General features: G+C 35.6%; 1 protein-coding gene across 1 annotated transcript in view; it reads left to right on the top strand.

The window, feature by feature from the left end:
- The first annotated feature begins 211 nt into the window (after positions 1 to 211).
- EHHADH (enoyl-CoA hydratase and 3-hydroxyacyl CoA dehydrogenase) overlaps positions 212 to 25,899 on the top strand; it is a 38,970-nt gene continuing 13,282 nt past the window's right edge. The window contains exons 1-5 of the mRNA XM_054585067.1: positions 212 to 335; positions 4,402 to 4,505; positions 8,943 to 9,115; positions 12,528 to 12,639; positions 17,337 to 17,441. Of these exons, the coding sequence (XP_054441042.1) occupies positions 262 to 335; positions 4,402 to 4,505; positions 8,943 to 9,115; positions 12,528 to 12,639; positions 17,337 to 17,441 (568 nt within the window). The 5' untranslated portion in view covers positions 212 to 261. The remainder of the gene's footprint in view (positions 336 to 4,401; positions 4,506 to 8,942; positions 9,116 to 12,527; positions 12,640 to 17,336; positions 17,442 to 25,899) is intronic.

The following is a 25,899-nucleotide window of genomic DNA, read 5'->3' as shown; positions in this document are numbered from 1 at the left end:
CTTCCTTCCTTATCTACTTAGTGATAGAAGCGGGCAGGAGCCAATGAAGAGAAAGAGGCTGAGCGTTCGCAGAACAGGGCACTGGGGTCTGGGAAAGCGGTAGAACCCAGGCGCAGGGTGGGAGCCTCTGGGAGGCGGGAGGTGGTGCTGGGTTTGCATTGGCCCAGCGGGCGCCCCTCCTCTCGGGGCCTGCCCCGCGCGCAGGGGAGGGTAGCTTCGCCCTGCGCGGGGAGGCGGAGGCGACCTGGGGGCTGAGGAAACATGGCCGAGTATTTGCGGCTGCAGAACTCACTGGCGCTGATTTGCCTCCGAAATCCGCCGGTCAACGCAATCAGGTAACAGTCCCAGGTCGCCGGCCTGCCGTGCAGGCTTTGACTCTCCCCTACTATTTGAGAAAGACCCTGACTCAAATTGAACGATATCTTAAGCCAGGAGCTTTTGCATAGGTTAACTTAGTTAATATCTTTGCAGAAAACTCTCGTTCTCATTTCATTGGAAAAGAAACTGAGACTGAGAGGCAGAGAGCTGTAAAGTAGGGGAGCCGGACTCGAACCTTGTCTCCCTATGTCAACTTCGTGCAGAACCCTCTGCTCGCTTGCAACTTTGACTTAGGCCCTACTTTCTAGTCCAAAGGTCTCAGTGCAATGCTGGCTGGACCTTGATCCCTCACTTTTCAACCTCCAGTCAGGCCACCAAAACATTTAGGAATCCGACAACGTGGCTTCACATTTTACAAAAAATAAAGGTCCCCATTAATGCCAAAGCAGTGAGTAAAGGAGATTGTGCTCTGGACCAGAAATGTAATTCTGTCCTCATCTGTTCTAAACCTCAGTACCTTAGTGCTTCAGTAGAACATCCATGTCAGTGTAAACCCATTAAATTAGCATTTTCTAAAAACTCCTGTGCACTTTATCTTCTTTTATTGCCTCATGAGTACCTTTTTGGTTAAACTCCCTAAGTCAGATTGTCAATGCAGTATTTTTAAAAATGAGATTAATACTGCTTTTATGAAAATTAATGAGGTTGTTATATAGGTTTGATTCTTCCGTGTTTCTGAAAAAGAGTATAGCGACTGACCAGTCTAGGAGAGAGCCTCCCATCCACAGGGAGCAGGGTCAGCAGAAATTACAACTTAGAATGAATATATGAAGTATAGAGAGAAAGACCTTTGCTTATAACGCTGAAATGAGGAGACCCAGTACTTGTAACAGAATTTTGCTCCTGCCATCAGATTTGATTTTATCATTAGTATTAATGTTATAATTCTCATTCTTAATATGAGTTATTGCATTTAGTAATACAAAAGAATTGCAGGAATAAAATCACACAAAGGTGATATGTTCACTTACTTGCCATTCTCAGACAAAAGCAAAATATTTGTTATTTTGGTTTTGATGAAGAAAAACATCAGCAATGTGATTACTTATCAGTTTTGGACTTGTCTGTATTCTAGTTGGAATTATTAGATATTAGGACTGTCTGCCCCCACCTCTGCTCGTAATGGGAAACCATGTCCATCGAGAGCTTGAGGGGGAAAGTTCCACAGTCTAATACCCATAACTAGGAATATTCTCTTATAACTATTTTTAATGTTTATGGATTCAACTGACTGTCACCCTCCTTGCAGTAGAAATGTTAGTATCTGCTTCATAAAATTGTGTGGTTTAAGTTTGCTGTTAAACTGGCATTTAACAGATGTTACCTACTATTATTTCTCTTAATCAGAGGCCTGTTACAAGCTCCTACCTACAGGCGCTGCTGCTCAGATGTCAGCTTCATCACGAATTCGCCTACTTGGGAATAAATACTTCCTGGACTTTTTGTTTGTTTGTTTTTCTATCTGCTTCTGAAGTTCTCTTTTAGGTAGAGTGTATATCCCAACGTATTTATCCAAAAAATTTTTTGTTTTGTATTTTTCTTTCCCTCCTCTTTCCTTCCTTCCTATTTACCTTTCTATTTCTTTTTTTTATGTGGAAAATTATCTCTTCCAAGCCCATTCAGAGATTCTTCTTTCAATATTATTTTGGCCCAAACAAATAGTTTAAATCCTTCTTTGCTAGTTTAGCAAGGCTTGTTCCTTCATTTCAGATGAATGCCAGCCGTCTTGACAAATGTAGGACATGCCTGTTTACTAGGTCTGTCTCCCAATACAATGGCTTTAACATTTTTTATTTTAATTGTAATTCATACAGTAAGAAATCCCATGTTTTACATAGCAACCTGAGCCACACAAGCGTGCAAATATACAACTGAAAGCAAAATTTCGTGAAGCAAACTTATTCTTACTTGTTATATCATTTGATATATTCTATTTTCTATTTCTTTGTTTTAAAAAAAGGTGGTCACAAGCCACAAACTTCATTTGATGACATTCGGTTTTTTTAAAAAAGTCACCAAAAAAGACCTTCTATAGTCATAGAAACTAAAACGTTTTGGTTAACACTCATGAAATATTATCTTTACTGTAGACTTGGTTTCTCCATACCTGACAATATTAAGAGGAGAAAATAATGTCTTAACCTGTGGGATCTTGACATTGCTTCCAGGCTGTGGTCCCTTTCACTTGGTTAGACTCTAGTAAAGCTGTATGTGTTATAGCCATTTTCATTTTTTTTTCCCTGTGTTTGATTTTTGCAAAATTAACAAGAACATAAAAGAAATGAAAGAGTAGCAGTTGGATGCAATGGGAAAAGCCAGCCTCTTCTCATTGGCACTGATTAAGCTCATTCGGGTTAATTTAACGGCCGTCATTTAACCAGAAGGAGCTATGTGCCTTTTGGACTTCTCAGATTGTGGATGGTTCAGAATCTGTTTTTCATTAGATTCTATTTCTAATTAACGGTTGAAGGCAGAAGGTTTTGCTTGATTTCATTGAGGTTAAATGATGAAAAGCAATTAGGCGACAGAGAATTATCATATCAAGGGCAAGTATATCCTTTATTCCCAGAGGTTTTAGCTCATAGTTGCTGGTCTGAAATATCTGTCTTTTATAGACATTTGTTCTTGTGTTTCATTTTGTAGTAAGATTTTTTTTTCACCCTGTATGCTTAAGAACAGACATTTTACCCAGAACACTCAGGGTTCCATGGCAGAACAGATAAGACTCCAGTTCTACCATTTTTTCCTTGAAGCAATTCCTCACCACTTTCCCTCGATTCTCCTCCTTTATCACCGCTTGGCACTTAGACATTCCCTGCTTCTTGACAAATTCTTTTTGCTTGGCCTTTGGTGACTTTGGGCTCCCTTGGTGCTGAATCTCTCTGCTGAGGTGGAGCTTCTGAAACGAGGGTGTACCCAGATCTACTTTGAGCTTTCTTTTCTTTTCCTTTGGCAGACTCATTCAGTTTTGGTTTTAATCATCTTCTCTGTTGATGACTCCCTCGTCTGCTTGGCATTGATCTACCACTTGGCAAAATCTACCACATGTCCTTCTTCCCCAGACCTTGCCTTTTCCTCTTAAATTATATAGTTTAAGATTAGGTTTGGCTGTCAGTGACGGAGAACTCAAAATAGTGGATTACACAAGGAAAAGTTGATTTCTGCCATAGCAGTGTCCTGGAATGTAATGGCTGCTCCACAATCACCAGGGACCCCAATTTTCTCTGTCTCTTTATCTGCCATCTTCAGTATATGGTTCCACCTCTTGGTCCATAAAGGCTGCTCCTGATTTAACCGTCACATCCACGTTCCCACCAGGAGTGGGGAAGAAACTATACCAAGTCCTTTTGCACTCTTCCCAGAAGTTGCAAATGCCAAATCTGCTTCTATCCTATTAGTCAGAACTTAATAATGACCTTACTGCAAAATAGGCTTGGAAATATAGTCTTTATTTTAGGCAGCTGTGCATCCAGCTGAAAACCATAAGTTTAATGTTTTGAGGAAGGTGGGGATGTAGGGATATTTGGGATAACTTGTAGCCCCTGCCACATCTGTTTCTTTTAGAGTATTTCAGTTTTCTTACATTCTGCCAGCATGACAAATTAAAAGTAATCACTTCACCCTCTGAACTTCCACATCACTTTTTTTGTATCTGTTATGGCACTTATCTTAGTGTGATATTTTGTTGTGTGTATTTTGTTCTCCCTAGGGTGTTACAAACTCTTTTTACTGTATCTAGGAGATGTGTAATAGTATTTTAAAATTGACTAGTGCCAATTCTAAGTATTCAGAGTTATAACAGAATGCATAAAAATACCATTTTTTAAAAGTTTATTACGTAATCAGCTCAGTGCTTAATTCACAATAGATACCTATATTATTTGTTGAACGAAGTGAACGCTTATAGTTATCTGAAGTTTTCATCCATTGCAATTGTGTTTAAGTTTTCATTGTTAGAAAAGGAAAAAACTCTGAGATGGTAGAAATGTAATTCTGACTAATTCTTCATTTTTTTTCTTTTAGTGTGGCTGTCTTAAGTGGACTAAAAGAAGGGCTACAGAAAGCTAGAACAGACCCTGCAGTAAAAGCCATTGTGATTTATGGAACAAATGGCAACTTCTCTGCAGGTACCAGTATCCAACCCTCTCCTGTTATTTCTGGAACCCAGCCACGACTCAGACTGATACTGCACTAGCTGTCCCTGCGCATAATACCATAGTGTAGGGAATGGATGGGGGAGACTCGAGTGGAAATGAGAAACTGGAAAAAGAGACTTGATTTCATAAGAGAGACCCAGAGAAGAATTTGACCTTGCTCTCTTTTATATGGGACTGGACCTTTGTAAGGTATTTAGTTGTAGGCTTGAGAGCTGTAATACCTGCTAGTCTATACATACCTGCCCTGTATATATCTTCACCCTATGTGAATGTGAGCGAATTCCTTTAATCTCCTGAACTTCAATTGTATTTATAGAATTGTACACTTGAAACCTGTATAATTTCATTAACCAATTTCACCCCAGTAAATTCTATATAAAAAAATTTAAAAAATCAACTTTTCAGTTTATAAACTAGATACAGTAATATCTATCTTGACTTTTTTTGTGAGGTTAAGTGAAATAATACACCTGAAAGCCTCTAGTGCAGAGCCTACATGCAGAAGATGTGTAATAAATGTTATTTTTGTTTCACACAGTCTTGAAATGGAGTTCATTTTTCTTCTGATAATCACCTATCTCAGAGATCATGCCACTTTTTATTGGGTTATTCTTTAAAGATGCAAAAATATTGACAAAAATATGGTAAAAGTATCTGAAACGGTGATTCAGTCATATTTGTGACACCTCTTCTCTTTTCTCAAATGAGTATATTATACCCTTGACAAAGTCACGTGGTTATGAGGCCTATGTGATCTTACTGTAGCCAGAGGATTTAATGTATGTTGATGGTACCCTGAAAAGAAATAGATATTAGAAACATGACAATAAATATAAAAATGGTAATCATTATAATAATTATCATTTATCTTGCCTGCTATGTACTAGTAATACATAAGTTATTCATTTATTAATAATGAAAATAGTAGTATTTTTACATTTATTATATTTTAATTCTCAAAATCCTATTTTAATTCTACAGTCTCTATTTACAGATGAGAAAGCTGAGCTTGAGAAAGATTAAAATAATATACCAAACATAAACTAGCTATTAAAAGGCTCACTCAACTGTTTGAAAACTTAAGTTTGGGAACCCAAGATGATGACTTGGAGACATGGAGAAACGGATCAGAATTGTGGAGAACTTGATATTTCTTTGTCAGTAAGAAGATATAAGAGAGAATGTAGTTAGAGCTTAGGACAGAAAAAAATTATTCTAGAAAAGCATTAGGAATGAGCAGATTTGACTTAGTGGATTTATATAGAACATTGTACCTACCCAACAATTGCAAAATAATACATTTTTATCAAATCTGCAACATTTAAAAAATTGACCAGATACTGGACCATGAAAGCTTGTCTCGGTAAATTTCACTTAGAATATGTTCTCTGACAATGCAAATAAACTAGAAACCAATAACAAATATATAACGGGAAATTCTCATATGTTTAGAAATGAAATTGATTTCTCTGAACTAAAGCAGAAATCGTAATAGAATTTAGAATGTATTTTGAACTGAATGATAATGAAGACACAACATACATAACTTGACAAAAGCAGCTAAAGAAAAACTTAGCAGAAATTTTATAGCCTTATATAAATCAGGAGAGAAAAAAAGACTGAAAAGTAATGAGCTAAACATCCCTATCAAGGAACTAACAAAAACAGTAAAATAGGTGTATATGAAGTAGAAGGAAGGAAATAATACAGAAGAGAAATTAATGAGACAGAAAACAAATGTGAATCAAGAAGATCAACAATGTCAAAAGTTAGTTCTTTGAAAGACTAATAAAATGGACAAACCTCTGGAGAAATGATCAAGAAAAAAAACAGCAGAACAATGAATATAAGAAATAATAAAAGTGTTCTCACTGCAAATATTGTAGCCGTTAGCAAAGATAATGAAGATATGAACAAGTAGAAGATTATATAGCCCACCAAAATTGACTTGGAAGAAGTAGAAAACCCAAATATTTCTATAACCATTAAAAAACTGAATCAGTAATCAAAAGTCTCACAAAGCCATCCTTGGTTGTCCTTGGCTTGTTTCTGCACCACTCCTTTTCTACCTCTGTCTTCCTGTGGCTACTCTTCTATGTCTAAATTTCCCTGATCATAGACTGATCCACCCTAATCCACTATGACCTCATCTTTACTTTATTACATTTGGTAAGACCCTATTTCTAAAAAAAGATCACATTTCAGAGGTTCGGGGTAGACATCATTCAACCCAGTACACTTCCCAACACATATTGTGAGTCTTACATAAACTTGATACCAACACCTGTCAAGGACAGTAATGAAAAGCAAAATTATAGGTCAATTTCATTCATAAATACAGATATAAAAATCTTAAACAGTACATTATAAAGTTGAGTCTAACAATATAGAAAAATGTAATACATCACTTTTATCCCAGTAGTACCAGAATGGTTAAACCTTAGAAAATCAATGTAATTTATCTTAAAATATTAAAGGAGACACTCATGGTTATTCCAAGAGATGCAGAAAAAGCATTTGATTACATTTGACATGCATTAAAGATAAAAATTCTTAGCAATCTAGGTATAGAAAGGAAATGTCTTAATTAGGCTAAAATATCACATTTAAAAACCTATAGCAAACCTCAAACAGAATAACTTGAAAGCTTTCCTTACTAGAAAGGTAAAAGACAAAGCTGGCTGTTGTCTCCATTTGTAGTTGACATTGTATCCTAGGCCCTGGCCAGCCTGGTGAGGTATAAGGTGTAATTATGGACTGAAAAGGAAGAAACAAACTTCATTATCCAGAAGATATGATAGTGTTTATAGAAAAATTAAAGATAACCTATCAGAAAATTATTAGGATTATTAAAGGAATTTAGCGACTTTGCTGGGTATAAAATCAATATCCAGAAAATTAATTACATTTCTTTATGCCAGAGACAAGCAGTTAAAAAGTGACTGCTGTCCGTACCTTGATTTCTGTACAATTGTGATGATAATCATACTAACCTTGTTCTGCAAGTAAAATAAGGTAGTGTAACATTTGAGAATGTGTGGTATGGTCAAATTATCTGAGTTCAAATCCTTATTTTACCACTTACAAGTCATATGTTTAAATTAGTCACTTAACATCTCAAAGCCTTAACTTTCTTACCTGTATAATGGGGATTGTTATACTACTTAGGTATTAAGAACAACACATGAAATAACTTAGCATTATACCTGTGTACTTATCCATTAAATGATAATTGCTATTATTCCATGAAAAGCCTTTTTTATCTGAAGTTACAGGAATGATAGGCTTGAGATTCAGATTGAAATTCGTCTCTAGAACCAAAGGAAGAATAATAATAATAATAATAATAATAATAATAATAATAATTAGACGAGTGTAAAATATGTTGGGTTAGTGAAAAGAAGCACGATCCCTGAACTGATGTTAGAGGAGGAGCTGGTGGCAGGGAAAAAAAAAAAAAAAAGGTTGAACATGAATAATTGCTTTAACTTTTTAACTTGTACCAAGCTTAATTTTTTCAAAGAATACATAATGTTATAGCTCACTATGTATACCGTTATATGAAAAAAAACTATAAAAAATGATTTTACAGAATGCTCTCAATATTGCTAAGAATCTGTATTATAGTAAACTTTCATTTAATTGTCACATCAGTCATTTAAATAGGTATTGAGACAAAGGTTAAATAACTTACCATTTATATTAAAGCCATTGCTTACAGCCATTTATATTTATGCATTGGGAAAAAAGAATTTACCAAATATTACATTATCTCTATGTGATGATATTAGGGGTTATCTTTAGGTTCTTTATAATTTTGTGCATTTTTCAAATTTCCATAATACATGTTATTTTTATAATTAGAAAAAGCAATAAATGTTGTTACTGTTATTGATTACAAAAAATCTATTCCAAAAGCATAATTCTAAACTGGTTGGTTAATGCGTAACTCACAAATATGTATGCATTTTACCCTGAGATTTTTTATTGTAATAACTCAAGCCCATAACAAAGATACGGCTTGAAATTGCTGTGAATATAATTGGTGAGCAGCATCATGCAAAAAATGGAAAGGAATGACTCAATGTCAGAATAATGGTCAGTACAGGAGAATCTCTATTCCCTTTCTCTGAGCTTTTTAATTTTTCTGAAGGTAGAATTCCTACCTAACATACTGGAAAGATAGAAGAATACCGAATTCCTAATAAAGATTTGAGGATTTTCTCTCATATCAATCTATATTTTTCCAGGCCAGTTTTTTCCTTTACTGTGTCTCCACCCCAAGTATGAAGTGTTTCATTGGTCCAAAGAGGTCTGAGATTCCTTAAGAATTATCTGGTACTTTATTGCTATGTCACAAAGTTTACGTCTTTCTCAACTCTCTTTTCCTTGTATTTGTGTCCTTAGGTGCTGATATCCGTGGTTTCAGTGCTACCATTAATTCTAGGCTTTCACTGGGGTGTGTAGTAGATGAAATGCAGAGAAGCAAGAAGCCCATGGTAGCAGCTATCCAAGGCGTGGCTTTAGGAGGCGGACTGGAGCTGGCCCTGGGTTGTCACTATAGGATTGCCCATGCTGAGGTAACAGCTGAGGCTCCATGTGGGACTTGGTGTGTGGGTTTTTCTTTAGGGCAAACCCTAAATGTAGTTATAAGCATCTGAAGTGATCATTTTAAGTGGTTGGCTTCCTGACTGATAACTCTTAGGCATTTCTAGCACTGGTGCTTAGCTATTATGTACCAGTTCAGTGGTACTGGTTGTTAAAATGTTGAAATACATTAATTCTGGTTGGTAAACAACTGCTATCATGAGCCCTCTGACTGCCCCTTTGCTTCTCCTAACCCTAGCCCTTGAGCCTCCCTAGGATCGATCAATTAAAAGGGAAACTCCTGGGTCAGTGTGGGCCCCCAGGAGTCTATCCAGTACTATGGCCCATGTCAGATTTCACTGAGCCGTGCTCATGCAGTAGGAGGTAGTAAATACTTTGACTATCACCCCTAAGTATGTATACTTATTTAAACATTCATTTCCTGTCTCTAAAATTTCAGTTTTGTGGTCCCTTACAATTATCGGTACCTAAGACGACCCATTCCTATTCAAAAACAGCACAGAACTACTAAACCCATTTATTTCTGAAATTAGATTTAACTTGGGCAACTATGTAGAATGAGGTCTGTGATGCAAGTCTTATAATAGTAACATAGTCTTAAGTGATATAGTTTTCTAATGACAAAGATAGTAGTCATCATTGTAATAGACCAGCAATCACAGGAAAGTATAAAGATATACAGTAAAATCACCATAAACTCATAGTTCAGAAATAACCACTATTAACATTCAGTTTTATTTCCTCCTGTTCTTTTTCCTATGTAGTTTATTTCCTACATTCTTTTCCTTGGCAACCTTTTTTAAAAACTACATTTGAAACTTTATTTTATTTTGTTTGTGCTCTATTTTTATACTAATATGATATTTAACCTATTATTAAATATGCTTTATACATTCTGCCATTTAGAGAATTCAGTTCATTTACATTTAAGGTAATCATGATAAGGAAGGACTTATTTCTGTCATTTTGCTATTTGTTTTCTATGTCTTATGTTTTTTTTTGTTCCTCAATTCTTTCATTAATGCTTTCATTGGTGTTAAATATTTTCTTTTTTATATATTTAAAATTTTTTTAATTGTTTTTCAATTATAGTTGTCCCCATTTTTCCCCCATTGCTCTCCCCCACCCTGCCTACCACCGCCCACATTCAAGTTTCCCCTCTGTTGTCCTTGTCCATGGGTCCTTTTTATATGTTCCCTTACTTGATCCTTCCCCTTCTTTCCTCTGTTATCCACCCCTTCCACCCTTGCATTGTCAGTTTGTTCTTTATTTCCATGTCTCTGATTCTGTTTTGCTCACTTGTTTGTTTTGTTGATTAGGTTCCACTTATAGTGAGATCATATGGTATTTGTCTTTCACTGCCTGCCTTATTTCACTTAGCACAATGCTCTCCAGGTCCATCCATGCTGTCGCGAAGGAGTTCTTCCCATCTGCTGAGTAGTATTCCATTGTGTAAATGTTGTATTAAATAGATGTTTTCTAATACCCCTTTAATTATCTTGCTGTTTCTTTTACTATATTTTTAGTTATTTTCTTAGTGGTAATTTTCCTGGATATTACAATCTATTTCAGATTAATGCCAACTTAATTTTAATAATAGGCAAAAAATTTGCTTCCATACAGTTCTATTACCCACCCACCCCCTTTATGCTATTGCTGTCACAAATTATATCATTATGCATTGTTTGCCCATCAACATAGATTTATAATTATTACTTTATTTAGTGGTTTTTAAAATCAGATAATAAAAAGAGAAATTATAAATAAAAATTACATTAATACTATACTGTCTTTAATATTTACCTATGTATGTTACCTTTTACCATTGTTCTTTATTCCTTCATGTGGATTTGAGTTACTCTCTAGTGTCCTGTCACTTCAGCCTGAACTATTTCTTGTAGGGTAGATCTGTTAGGAACAAATTCAGTTTTGTTTATCTGGGAATGGCTTAATTTGCCTTCATTTTCAAAGGCTAGTTTTACTGAATATAGAATTCCTGTTTTACAGTTTTTTCTCCTTTCAGTACTTAGAATATGTCATCTCACTGCCTTTTGCCCTTCATTGTTTCTGATGAGAAATTTGCTGTTAATCTTATTATAAATATTCTTTCAAAATATAATTTTAAATGGCTATATAATTTTCTTATAGATAGACCATTATTTATTGAACCATTTACCTATGTTGCTTTAATTTTTATGAAAGCTTATAAATAAAGGTATGTTCTAAGTGCCCCTTTTTCTTTGTTTCTCTTACCATGACCTTCTAAACACTGAGTACAGATCTAATATGTGAGCAATAATAAATAAGTTAGGGGGATGGGGGTGAACAGTGGTGGGAAAAGATGGTGACTGGCTGTTAGGAAACCCTCCTGTGAGACAGGCTCAAATATTCCAGGTATTTTGGAGCTATTAGCATCACAGTGTGGGTAAATTGCAGTCTGTATTTAAATACCCTCTCCTCCCATCTTTGTACCTGTAAAATAACTAAGAGCTTTGGCCACTTTTAAATGGCCCAGAGGGGCATAGAATAAGGTCCTGGAGCTCACCCTCTTGTCTGGATTGAGGTTACTGATTTTCTTCTTTTTTTCAAATTTTTCTGTGGGCATGTTTTCATTTCTCCTGGGTACATACTCAGGAGTGGAATTGCTGGGTTATATGGTAACTCTTTGTTTAACCTTTGAAGAACTGGCAAATTGTTTTCCAAAGTGACTGCACCATTTTCTATCCTCACCAGCAATGTACGAGGGTTTTGTGTTCTCCACATCCTCTCTTACAACTTGTTATTGTCTGTCTTTTTTATTGTAGCCATCCTAGTGGGTGTGAAGTAGTATCGTGTGATTTTGATTTGTATTTCCCTGATGGCTGATGATATTGAACATTTTTTCAAGTGCTCATTGGCCATTTGTATCTCTTCTTTGGAGAATGTCTATTCAGATCCTTTGCCCACTTTTCACTGGGTTGTCTTTTTATTATTCACTTGTGAAAGTTCTTTATATATTCTAGATATACAATTTTAAAATGTTGTCTCCCATTCTGTGGGTGTCTTTTTATCATCTTGGCTGACTGAATTTTTCAGGGCTCCATAAAGCTGTTTCTGGATACCATTATTTTTGTTGACAGAGACAGGTCATAATAGAACCAGGAAAAAAAAGGTGTTAAGATGCTAGGGATGTGACTTAACAGAAAGACTTAGGAACAGCACAGCTCTTTTTATTTTGTTAATTAAATGAAATGAGAGGATATATACAATAATTTGCTTTGTAGAAACTCTTTCTAAATTCTGTGAAACAATGTTTTTGAGAGTCTGGAAAATCCAGAGGAATGCTCATCTTTTCTCTATATGTCATCTCATTCGAATGACCTTCATGTCTTTGAACTTTGATAGGCTCAAGTCGGCTTACCAGAAGTCAAATTAGGACTTCTTCCTGGTGCAAGAGGAACCCAGCTTCTTCCCAGGCTCATTGGAGTTCCTGCTGCACTTGATTTAATTACCTCAGGTAAGTATAAACCCTACCAGCAGTTATCTAGATCAAAGTGAGGAATTGGGCTGGGATTTAGAGAAATTCTGGCTTGACCATTCCATACCTATGTGATCTTAAGAAGAGACTTTAACCTCTTTGACTGTCAATATTCTTGCCTGTCAAATGGAAAGAATACTTTCCCTGAGAGCTTCTCAAATGTTACTGTGAAGATCAAATGTGACTATCTTCTAAATGAAAGGTATACGAAGTGATAAATCACATTTAGGAATTTATTGCAGTTTAAGTGTCTGCTCCCAGACACTGGTGTTCACATAGGATGTATTATATTCAGATCTAATTTACAAATTGTAATATAGACAGGAATTAAAATGAGAATTTTCAAGGAAAGATTTTAAGTTTTAGTGTGTAAATGAATGAATTTTTCATTTCTCAAGTATTAATACATTCACTACATATAGAAGTTGTTCTCTTTTAATAGAGAATGTGAACAATGCAACACTAGAAAACAGACACCCTAAATTTACCAAATACCATAAGACATATAAAGACATTTTCAGTTGAGGTAAGGTTGGAAAAAAAGAATATATACGACTATTTACTGTAAGTGGGTATAGATAATTATGAGACCTTAGGTCAGTCCCTTTACCTTTTTATGCTATAGTTTTCTTAGAAATGTGCATAATAGTATAGTGCCTGCCATATACTTCTACAGTGTGGTGAAGATTAGATAAATTAATGCATACAGTATGCTTGGAATGGCCCCAGGCATAGTAATGACTTCATAAATTTTAGCTATATTATTATCCTCATATCTGACAAACCACAATCTTAAAACTAAACCCAAACTTAAAACCTATGAAAATATTGTGACAGAAGAAAAATGAAACAAATGTGAGTCTGCTGAAACAGGTTAAAGAAAACTCACACTATTCTAAATTAGAAAAGAAAATTGTTTATTTATTAAATAGGAACGCCCTGTTTAAAATTAAAACATTAGCCATAATTATTTCTTTTTGAAGCAACAACAAAAAAATTGTGATAGAACACACAACTGAATCAGCAAAATGGAGGATAGAGACACATTTATAGAATCCAGAATAACAACAAAAAGACACATAAATTGTACATGAAGGTAGCAGGCATGGAAGATACTGTATGTTAACAAGCAGCCATTTTCCTGGAAAAACTGATGAGGAGATATCAATGCCTGATGTATTTTGGCAAAGATTTTGAACTTCCAGGAAATAGAGTCATGCAAGCTTCCAAAGGAAAATAACAAAATGCATCAAAGGATACTTTCAAAATAACTAAAATCACCCCGTTCACAAAGTAAATGCCAAATGTGAGGAACATTCATATATTAAGATGGTATGCAGTCTTTAAAATGATCGTCTAAATCAGAAGTCCGTAAAGTGTGATTCAGGGACTGCAGGCTACGCTTAAGAGCACTATGAAGTCAGAACTATTTTCATAATAGGAGAACATTACTTGTCTTTTCCACTCTTATTCTCTCACATGTATATAGGGGAATTTTCCAGAGATTATTGTATCAGAACAAATTGAATGCAGAAGCAGGTATGAGAATCCAGCTGTCTTCTCTTAAGAAGACATGAAAGAAATTTGCAAACATATAAAACAATGACATTCTCCTCACTAAATTTTGAAAAATTTGAACTCATAGTTATTTTGCACAAAATTTTTATATGTTAAAATATAATAAGAATTATATTTTAACATATAAAAATTTTCAAAGTTCTTGGCTTTAGTTTCTAATATAGTAATATTGATAGAGATAACCCATATAAACAAAAGCTCACTGGAGTGCTCCATAATTTTTAAGGATGCAAAGGGGTCCTTAGACTAAAAAGTTTGAGAACTGTTCGTTGAAATTCGTATATTTCGACACAGAAATCACAATATAAAACTATACGAGATCCAAATTGTTACTCCTATAAAGTATGAAAGGGGAATTAGAAAAACTAAAAACATTAAATTTCTTATCAATAAATTAAATTAGAAGTTGTTATAACTTGTGATGGTATAAAAAAGCATACATTTAAGAGTACGAACTATTTTAAGTTCCCATTGTAGAATTTATAAAAGGATGCTTACACTCCAGCATGAGACAGTTTATTGTGCAAAATAAAAAGGAAGCAAAGAAGTGTAAGAATTAGGGGGAAGTTACAATACAGTTGACCTTTGAACAGTGCAGTGTGCTAACTCCCGAGCAGTTGAAAATTTACATGTAACTTTTGACTCCTCCAAAACTTAACTACTAATAACCTACTGTTGACCAGAAGCCTTACCGAGAACATAAACAGTGGATTAACACATATTTTGTGCATTATATGTCTGTATTCTTACAATAAAGTAAGATAGAGAAAAGAAAATGTTAAGAAAATCGTAAGAAAGATAAAAGACATTTATAGTACTGTATGTATTTATTGAAGAAAATCTGCATGTAAGTGGACCCTTGCAGATCAAACCCATGTTGTTGAAGAGTCAGCTGAAGTGTGAAGTGAGTCTGTAAATTCTAAGGTTTACAGAAATTAAAGCATGTGCACCAGCGTTGAGGAATTTTGCAGCCCTGTTTTCAGTATTAATTTGAAAATCAGGAATATCTTGTGGGAAATCCAGAAGAAATCTGGTTTATTTGACAAAAAGAAATGAAATGAACTAGGATTGGCTTTTCCCAAAGTTATACTGCTTTTAGAAATATCACTGTTTTTAACATGATGAGAAGAGGTAGAAACAGTAAGAATATGATGGATTCTGATTTGCATCTGAAAGCCCACAGTGAATTAGAAGAAAGATAACACTAGAATCATACACCTATCTTTTTAAGTAATCTGTACAATTTTAGGGGGACTTTAAAATGACATCTTGAAAGGGTTCCATGTAGAAAAGTTTTTATAAAGGTTGGATAGGAAGCCATGAGGAAAACTGGAGAACATTGAGATCACCTTGCATGTAGAGAAGTCTCAATTTCTGCTGTCCGGGGGGCCGTCCTTGCAGTAGCTCTGGCAGGGCTCTTAGTAGAGCCCGCAGGACATCAAGGGCAGCACAACAAAAAACAAGTTGAAATCTCAGTCTGAGAATTTGGATCCTATACGCAGACCTGGGTCCTTAGGTCCTTGGCACAGAAAAAAAGTATCTGCAATCTCATTGATTCTTTAAGAACAGCTGTGGTACTCCTCTGCTCTTGTGAAATCCAGGCCAGAAGAAATCATTAAAGCCGAAAGAATTTTCAGTTCACTTGTGGGTAGTTCTTGCTCCCCCTGGTTAGTTGCCTTAAAGATCTTTTTAGTACCCAGGTTTCCATCTTCCTTTTTTTTTTTTTTTCCACTTAACCTGGGGAGGCTGAGTCATTCACCCCTCACCCAAGTGATTTTATACACAGAAGGCTTGATGCCTGAAGCCACATTCACCCGCTCTGACCCCTCTCCTCACCCCAGGAGGAAATCTGGAAGCCTGTTTTCAAAGGCACTTCCAGAAAACTGCCCAAACATTGCTGTTACAGAGCGACCCCTGCCAAAAATTATTGAACTGTCTATCTGATCAGAAGACCCATTTGTAGTTCTTTGAAGCACTAATAAGAACCAGGAATGGAAGGTTTGTCTCAGAGAAAGCAACCCGCCACACTCTCTGTAAGAGCTACAAAGACTGTGGAATTGTTCCCGCCAGTACTGATTTGATGATCACTTTTCAGAAGGAAGGTGGTATTGGCAAGAAAGCAAGTAATGTGTCAAACTTCTGTAACCCCCTAGAGCTGCCATTCTATGTTGGAGGCTGCCAGAGCTGACACTAGACACTAGATGCTCCTGGCACTGCCACCAGATACGAGATGTCGCTCTCTGAGAAATGAGATTTAAACTGTTGCTGTTGCTTAGTGTCATGAATTCCAGACTAGAAACCCTTGGCAGAGCCCTCCATTCGCCAGCTTTGGTGTCATGGGACATACCCTAGCTGCCATGGGTCTGACTGGACAATTGCCTAATGATCTCTTTTTCCTTTTCAGCTTCTGTAATAATAAGAGCTAGGTCTCCAAAGCTCAGACAATAGTGATTCCACAGACTAAGGGAGGAGTCAAGATGCTGGGTAGCCAAAAAACTGCTGGAAATCCCCTTGTTTATTTTGTGTAATTTTGATGATAGTTTATATAATGCCAACTTAATTACTTTTTTCTTGTCTACCCAACCGCATTAATCTGTGGGCATTGTCTTTTTTTTTCGGAATCAACAACAGCCCTTGGTACCTATGATATGAGATACTGCTATTTCTTTGCTGCTACTACCTCTATTATTATAACTTAAAATAATCCCCTCTTATGTTTATATAGAGATCTATAGTTTATAAAATACTTCTATAGATATTTATGGAATATAAAGAGAATATGTTATTTTCACTTAGGACTCAGAATTACTAAGGTAAGCATAATTATTCCCATTTATCAACAAGGAAATTGTAGTCCTATACCGCTCTTCAGGGTGACACAAATAATAAAAGGTAGAGCTGGAGCTTGAATCCATATTTTCTGGTTATCTCCTTAGAGATCTTTCTACTACTGCAGTCCATGTGGTGCTGCTTATTGATTTTATTTAATAACATGTTTATATCCAGGTCAGATGCCCTTTGCACTAGAGAGAGTAATGCTTTCGCTTTAATCTCACATTGTCCTTTGACTTGCTTTGTTTTGTTTTGTTTTGTTTTAGGAAAACATATTTTGGCAGATGAAGCACTCAAGCTGGGTATTCTAGATAAAATTGTCAACTCAGACCCAGTTGAAGAAGCAATCAATTTTGCCCAGAGAGTTTTAGGTAAGAAGATAATAAAAATACCCCCAAATCAGAAACAAGCTAAATGTCCATCTTAATAAGAAACTACTTAAATATCTTCTGGTCCATCTGTGGGATGCATTATGACACAGCTTTAAAATGAATGAGAAACTCTATGCATTGATATGATACAAATGCCATGATATATGTATTGAGTGAAAAAAACATCGTTATGTATAGTGTTTCACCAATTGATTAATTAGAAAGAGAGCATAGGATTGGATGTCTCTATGAGGAGAGTGTATATATATAACTGTTTGTGCATAAAATATTTCTACAAGGATTCATAAGAAATGGTTAATGGTTGTCTCTGAGAGTGGGGCTGATCAGCCAGGGACATCATTGGAAGGAGACTTTTTGTTGGTTACTCTCCTGTACCTTTTGAATTTTTATTAAATGAACTCTTTTTCTATTAAGAAATATTATTAAAACTAAAACAAACAAGCAAATGAACATTTCAGCAGATATGAGAACACAAGCTCTATAATGGACCATAATGACCTGTGGTTCTGTTTCAGTGAGCTATTTCCTCTCTCACTGGTTTCTCACTTTATGGAGTCAGGACATTCCTTTAGGAGTTCTTTGGAGTGGCACTTCTATAGTTTTTCTTTTCTTTTTGAACTATTCCTTTTAATTTATGAAAGTTGGCAGCAAGATGGAGAGGGTAAGAGCATGTCAGGAAAAAAAAATAATTGAAAAGAGTACTGGATCATAGGCAAGGCAGGGTGTTCATCTCCCTACTTGGTGGCAGGCAACGGCTCAGTGTCATTCAAAGGCATTCTTTTGAAAAAATCATTCTTTTGTCAACTGTGGTAGGGACAAAACACTTCTCTGAAATAATCTTTCTTTTTGTGGCTCTAGCCAGTTACTGTTTTGGTGCAACAGGAAAAGCTTGAACTGGAGAGGCCAGAGTCTGTGGGGAAAAAATACTGGTGACTCATAAAGAGAATCAGTGTGTCTTTGCCCAAATGAGAATGTTTCCTGCTGTTCCTCTGCCTCCAGACAAACTTTGCGGCCTTTTCATCACTGGCTCATCGACCTCCTGAGAGGGCAAGCTGTTTGTTAGAAGTCACCTGGTTGGCCAATAGCAAAGGCTATTTACATTTGCAGGTCCCTAAATTATTTTTGGCTTGGGCATTCATAGACTATTATCTACACCTATGGTTTTAGTTTATAAAGAACTTGATTTCAATGGGAAGTTCTTTCCTTTCCTGAACTGATTTCCCTAGATTCAGATTTGAGAGTTAAGTTACTTCCAGAGACAGAAGAGGATCATGGTCTATCTAGTACATTTATAAAATTGTCTGTTTTCATTTTTAAAATTTATTTAATTTTAAAATTAGTTCAAATTAAAAATTTTGAACAATATTCTTATTGATTGATTTGAGAGAGATCAATTAGTTCCACTTATTGGTGTATTCATTGGTTGCTTCTTGTATGTGCCCTGACCAGAGATGGAACTAACAACCTTGGCATATTGAGACAACACTCCAACATACTAAACTATCCAGCTAGTAATAAATAAATTAAAATTTTTTTTTATTTATAAAATTTATAAAACAGTCTCCTCAATCTCAGCAACATTACACAGTTTGTCCACCTGGTGGCATCCAAATATTGAGGAGGAATCATCTGCTTTAGAACTTGGTCATTCACCTCTTAACAGTAGGAAATGGTCCTGAGCTTTGGATAATTATGTATAACTATTTTAAATTATAGTCATGAAGAATATGTAGAAATATGTAAAATTATTTGTGTTTAAAAATGTCAAAAATACCAACTTATATATTGTGTAAATAGAACTATATAGAATTTGTATGAATACAGACAAAAATTTAAAGGGAATATACAAAAATGAAAACAAATTAGCTTTATCCCCCCAAACTTCATAAATGGTTTTTGCTTTGTTTTGATTTTTTTCCAGTTTTATTGAGATGTAATTTACACACAAAAAATTCACCCATTTTAAGTATAGAGACTGATGAATTTTTGTAACTGTTTACATTTATGTAGTTACAATCAAGAAGATAGAGTCCTAACACACTAAAAAGTATTCTCATGCATCTAACCAGGAGATTCTCTCCCACAGACAACGACTGACCTGTTCTCTGCTTCATTTTTTAGAATTTCTCCTATATGAAACCACATATATAGTACATAATCTTTTGTGTTTGATTTCTTTCACTTAGCATACTATTTCTGAGATTCACCTATGTTGCATACGTTGTATATTAATATTTTATTCTTTATTACTGAATAGTAATCCATAGCATGTATATACCTCAATTTGTTTATCCATTTATCAGTTGATGTACACTTAGATTGTTTCCACTTTGAGCCTACACAAATCTCTGTAGACATGGTCCCTCTCTCATGGCTAAGTACCTAAGAGTAGTATTGCTGGGTCTTAGAGTAAGTGTATGTTTAATTCTTAAATGCTTTTTAAACTTTATGATTAATAAGAAGCCATTAGTGCTTTGAAACACACTAATTTTTGCCAAGTAAGTTGGAAAAAATAGAAAAGTAAATAAGTTCACTGTACTAGTACAATGATTGTAGTACATCCTATTAGAGGGCAGTTGAGCAGTCATGTATTGGAGCTTATTCATACCTTTTGACTTAATATTTCTATTCTTAGGAACTTATCATAGAGAAATATAATCATAGAAATACACAATATTTATGTACAGTGATACCTACTGAAGCTTTACTTATCATTGTAAAATATTGGAGACAACTCAGATATCTAATTTTAGGGGATTAGTTGTATAAAAGATAATAGATCTCAATGGAGCAACACCATTATGCCATTAAAACTTCCATTTTTAATATGTCTATTGGCCATCTGTATATCCTCTTTGAAAAGTGTCTATTCATGTCCTTTGCCCATTTTTTAATTGGGGTTGGTTTTTTTTTTTGTTTTGGTGTTGACTTTTATAAGTATTTTATAAATTCTGGATATTAACCCTTCATTAGATGTATTGGTGAATATGTTCTCCCATTCTGTGGGTCGTCTTTTTATTTTGTTGATAATTTCCTTTGCTGTGCAAAAACTTTTTAGTAGTAACAAGTATTTATTTTTCTCTTGTTTCCCCTGCCTGGGGAGATACAGCTGATAAAAAATTGCTACGAGCATTACCCGATATTTTGCTGCCAATGTTTCCTTCTAGGATTTTTATGGATTCCTAGACATTAAAGTGGAATAAGCCAGTCAGAGAAAGACAAATACCATATGATTTCACTCATATATGGAATTTAATGAACAAACCGAACTAGCAAGCAAAACAAAGACAGACTCACAGAAGGAGACCAGGTGACAGCTAGTGGCGGTGGAGAGATTAAGCAAAAAGGAAAAAGGACTCATGGACATGGAAACAGTATGGTGATTTGGGGAGAGGGGGGTATAAGGGGACTAAATGGCAATGGGAAAAAATACAGTAAAGATTAAATTTTAAAAATAAATAAATAATTAAATATTTTACTTTCAAAAACTCCCATTTTTAAATAAAGTTGAAAAACTTGGAGAAATGCTTACATGTAATATTTAAGTAGCGAACAGCCAGATAGCAAGTTGCACAAATGTGTGTATATGTGTGTATGTCTTCATATGCATATTTGCATAAGGAAAAAAAATGAACAGTGGTTGTATTTGAGGGTTAGGTAATGAAAAGTCTTGGATTTTTTAAAATAAAAAATGTTTATCTTTTCCTAATATCTCAGCCATTAAATTTACCCAGAGAGAAAACGGGTGCTTGGCTAGTGTGCAGAAGTGCAGTCTGGTAGAGAAAAGAGCTCAGGACTGGAAGTCAGGAGACTTGGGCGCTAGTCTCACCCTTATCTAGATGGACCTGAAATCAGCATTTTGGACTTAATCAATAAAAGGAAAAAGTTCTGCCCTGGCTGGTGTGGCTCAGTGGATTGAGGGCCGGCCTGCAAACCAAAGTCACCAGTTTGATTCCCGGCCAGGGCACATGCCTGCATTGCAGGCCAGGTCCCCAGTGGGGGGCATGCAAGAGCCAACCACACATTGATGTTTCTCTCCCACTCTTTCTCCCTCCCTTCCCCTCTCTCTAAAAATAAATAAAATCTTTAAAAAAATAAAAGGAAAAAGAAAAAGGCTTTTAAAAATCAGTTGATTTTAAATTCTGTTCTGAGACCCCACAGGCCCCAGTGGTTGGGCTCCACCTTTTATGTTCTGGCTACAACCTGGACCCCTGTACTATGTCTCTTTTGAGGTTTAAGACTTAGAATCCCATGGAAAACTCTGGAACTCGTTCTTTCTTCCTTTCCTCCCTCCCTCCCTCCTTTCTTCCTCTCTCTCTCTCTCTCTCTCTCTCTCTCTAATTTCACTGTTTGGAATTCTATGATTTCCTGGTGCAGCTTGAGAAATAGGGTACATCAATGAACTAGATCAGAGAATCTTATCTACATTTGCCATTTATTATCTTATCAGATGTGTAGTTTAGCTATGCATATTTATTCTTTTATTTTTATTTATGGTCCTGTGCTTTTCCCTTCTTTTTTGTTTCCTTGAGTTCCTTTTTTTTTTTTATTGCCTTTAAATATAGCTATTAGTATGTGGTTATTTGGCAGAACAAAATTTATGGGTTGATTTGAAGGGCAGGCTCCACAAAACTCTATTATAAAATATATATACTTATATTTATTTTATAATAGATATTTATAAAATATATTAAGAATAAAATATATCAATAATATAAAATATATTAATACAAATCTATAGTTATGTGAAACTAGTAAAATTGTCTTCATCTAGAGCAATGATTCTCAAACTCGACTGTACATCAGAAGCACTTGGAGGGTCTGTTAAAACAGAAGAACGGAATTTCCAGTGGGTGATGTTGTAATCAGCAGTTTTCGAACCAGTTATGTGTGGGAGGGAATTGTAGGAGGTTAGCATGTATCTAAAAATGTGATTTGGGAAGTCTCTTCAGATTTCTCTACAAAATTAACACGTGTCCTGGAGAGTTAACTGTGAAAGTTAATTAGCTTCATGCATCTTAATATTCTTGTTATATGAAGCTCCTCAGACTACTGCAGTGCAATAGGTTTAGCAGAACAATTCCAAGCCAGATTGCTTCGGCTAAACTGGGGAGGGGAAGGTCCTGTAAAATGCTACTCATTTGGGCTTGCTTTTGGCCAGTAGCCTGCTTTACCCAAACTGAGTAAGAACTCCTTATTATCATGCATATGAATGTGTGTATTACTCAAAGGTGGGCACAGGGGACATCTGACTGGGAGCCTCAACTCAGGAACCCAAAGCTCTGCTTTTGTCTCTGTAATGAACCCTGGTCTTGTTACTGTGACTGCATTGGGCTCTGGGAGCTGTTTTTAACAATTCTAATTCTTCCTGAAGACCTTGGTCTATTTGTTCATTTTGATTTTGTGAGTTTTAAAAAAAATCTTAGTGGTTTCATCTGTCTTTCTCTTCATTTTCTCTTTTGCTCTTTGTAATTTATTTTTACTCTCTGTGAACATGTATATAAACATATTTCGCAAACGCAGAGTGACCCTGCCTTCTTTAGGAGGCCTAAGCATGTCTAAATTTAACTTCCTTTGGACATACTACCTAATTTCTGCAGTTGACCTTCTGCAAGCCTGGAAAAGTACCGTTGTCTGTCTGTTTTTTTCAGAGCTTCTATGACAGACAAAGCTTACTATTTATCAGAATTAGGGAAGAGAGAATCCTTTATGTCTCAGGAAACCGTTTCTATAAATGGCACGTTGTGCCTCTATCCTAGGCAGAGAGAAATCTCTTCCTGTCAGTTTACCAGAAAGGAAAGGGAAAATAATCACTTCCCTTTCTTCCATTAGGAACGTGATTCACTTTTTAAAAAAAATCAAAACTTGAATATTATGCCTTAGAAAACCTTGAAGAATTAAGAGAAAAATGTGAATGAGTCAAGGAAAGAATTCAACCATAAGCATATTTGCATCACGAACTAGTTCTCCTCTTACCCATTTTCCTGTGCATTGAATGCTGGTGCTGAGCTGCTCTTATTGCCTCTCTTATTATGTAGGTACAGCTGAGTGACTTTAAAACTACCAGGACTCTAAAATCACCAAGTATATAACAAATACACGTTGAAAACACCAGACCTGTAGACCCAAAGGAGGAATTCTGAATATATTTTGTAGTAATAAACTGAAATTGTAAGATAATAACATTCTTCAGTTACAGCTACAGCAAGAAAAGGATAGGTAATTGTACAGGGGAAAACCATCTATGACAGTGCCCCGATCTCAAACTCTCCAGTGGACACACTTCGCCTGGCCCAAGGCTGGTCTGGACATGTGCCGTCGGTAGCTCCCTGGATGCCCACCTGCAGCCTGAGAGGTCCTAAGCGTCCCCAAGATAACTGGATTATGCTGATGAGCAGTATTTACTGCATGTCATTAAGCAAGCTTTGCTTTTATTATTTCTTGTCTCTTTTTTTTTCTTTTTTCTTTTCTTCTTTCTTTTTAATCTCTGGCCTAGGGTAAATTTGCCAGAAGCTGTGGCCGTCCTTGAAACAGTGGCTGACATAACACTCTGCTTTTGGACCTCCCAGAAGCTACACCTCAAAATCAATGGCTGAATGTTAAAAAATATTCATGTCATGGCCACATTCTTAAAGACTCTTAACAGAGTCTACGGTGGGGCCTGGGGATCTGAACTTTTTAAACTCCTCAAGTAACTCTTACGTGTGCGGTGGTGGTGCTGAGAAGCTACCGGTTATGCTGGCAACAGCGGCAATGTTACAAGGACAGAGATCCGCTCTCCCAGCCTATGCCTGTACCCCACATCAGCTCCTTTTAGGTCACCACGCTGGCAGCTCAGCCTTCCTCCCTCGTCCACTTGGCCCTCCACTTGATTTCTTACACTTGTCTTCTCCCTCTTCCTCTCCCTTCTGTCCACTCTTGTCTTCCTTTTGGGCCACCAACAATTCAGTCAGGCCTTGGAAAGGTTTCCCTCCTTCTCTGCTGAGCTTGCCTTCTCATAAATTGAGCATTGAGCTAACTCATTGGATAAATGAGCAAATAATTGGTAGCTTGTTGGATAGAGCTCATGTTTTCCGACAAGAGCAAGGTGAACAGAGAGAGACTACAATGCTGCTAACTACCATCTTTCCTTCTGTTCTTGAATCCTATTCTTAACATCATATGGGAAAGTGTCAATTTTAAAATTAATTCTTTTCAATTCTAAATAGTAGTCAAGCATTAATATAGTCTCCCCTCCTAGGTTAAAAAGGTTGATGAAATTATATAATGCTTCACAGATGTACTTCCAAGTGGACATAATTACATCCCAACCTTACTCACTGTCCATTGGACACATAGTAACACAGGGATGCCAGGCATCACATTCGTGTCTTTTTATAGTGAAACTGCTTATGAGGTTTGGTAGGTTTTTTTCCTCTAATTAAGGTATACATTTTTGATACAATGGTTTATTCTTGAAGAGATGGTAGCACTTTTTAGAAAACAGTTTATGGTATACTGTTTTAAAAAACAGTATTGATAGTGTAATTTGTCATATATTTATTCTTTTATGCAAACTTTAAAATCATTCTATTGAGTTTTTAAAAAATAGAATAAGGGTTATGATTAGATATTTACATATAATGTACATATATGGAAATACTTATATTTTCATGCTATTATATATTTATATCCAGGAACATGGTCTCTCTCTCTCTCTCTTTATTAAGGTCTTTGTTTATATTCTTCAATGAAATGTTATATTATCTTCTTAACACCTTTCATGATAAATTTCTTTCTAGAAATTTTTAACAGCTTTAATGAGGTGTAATTTGCCTTATAGAGTTATGTAACCATCTTCATGAATCAGTCTTAGGATTTTCCCACCCCAAAAAATCCCCTCCTGATCTTTTGGGGGCATGAGCTAACCCTCAGCCCTAGCCAACCACAGATCTGTCCATTTTTATACATTTGTCTTTTCTGGACATATACTATAAATGGCATCATACAATAGGTAATCGTTGCATCTGGCTTCTTTCAGTTAGTATAATGTTTTTGAGGTTCATCTGTAGCATCTATCAGTAGTTTGTTCCTTTTATGCTGAGTAGTGTTCCCTTGTATGGCTATACCACATTTTCTTTTTTTGTCAGTTGATGGATATTTGGATTTTTCCAATTTTGAGCCTTACGAATATTCATATATGTTTTATATGGACATACATATTTTCATTTCTCTTGGGTCGGTTGCTAGGAGTGAAATTTCTGGGTTAAACAGTAAGTTTATGTTTTTTTTTTTAAAGAAACTGTCAAACTGATTTCTAAAGTGGATATACTAGTTTACATTGTCCCAAGCAATGTATCAAGGTTCCAGTTTCTCCACATCATCACCAACATTTGATATTGATGTCTTTTTGACTCTAGTCATTTTAGTGGGTATGTATTAATTATATATAATTGCA

The sequence above is a fragment of the Pteronotus mesoamericanus genome, unplaced genomic scaffold (genome assembly GCF_021234165.1).
Source record: "Pteronotus mesoamericanus isolate MK-2021 breed Mesoamerican mustached bat unplaced genomic scaffold, CSHL_Meso_final contig_82, whole genome shotgun sequence".
Lineage (NCBI taxonomy): Eukaryota > Metazoa > Chordata > Mammalia > Chiroptera > Mormoopidae > Pteronotus > Pteronotus mesoamericanus.
The sequence above is the reverse complement of the archived record's forward strand: the minus strand, read 5'-3'. Positions and strand labels throughout refer to the sequence as shown.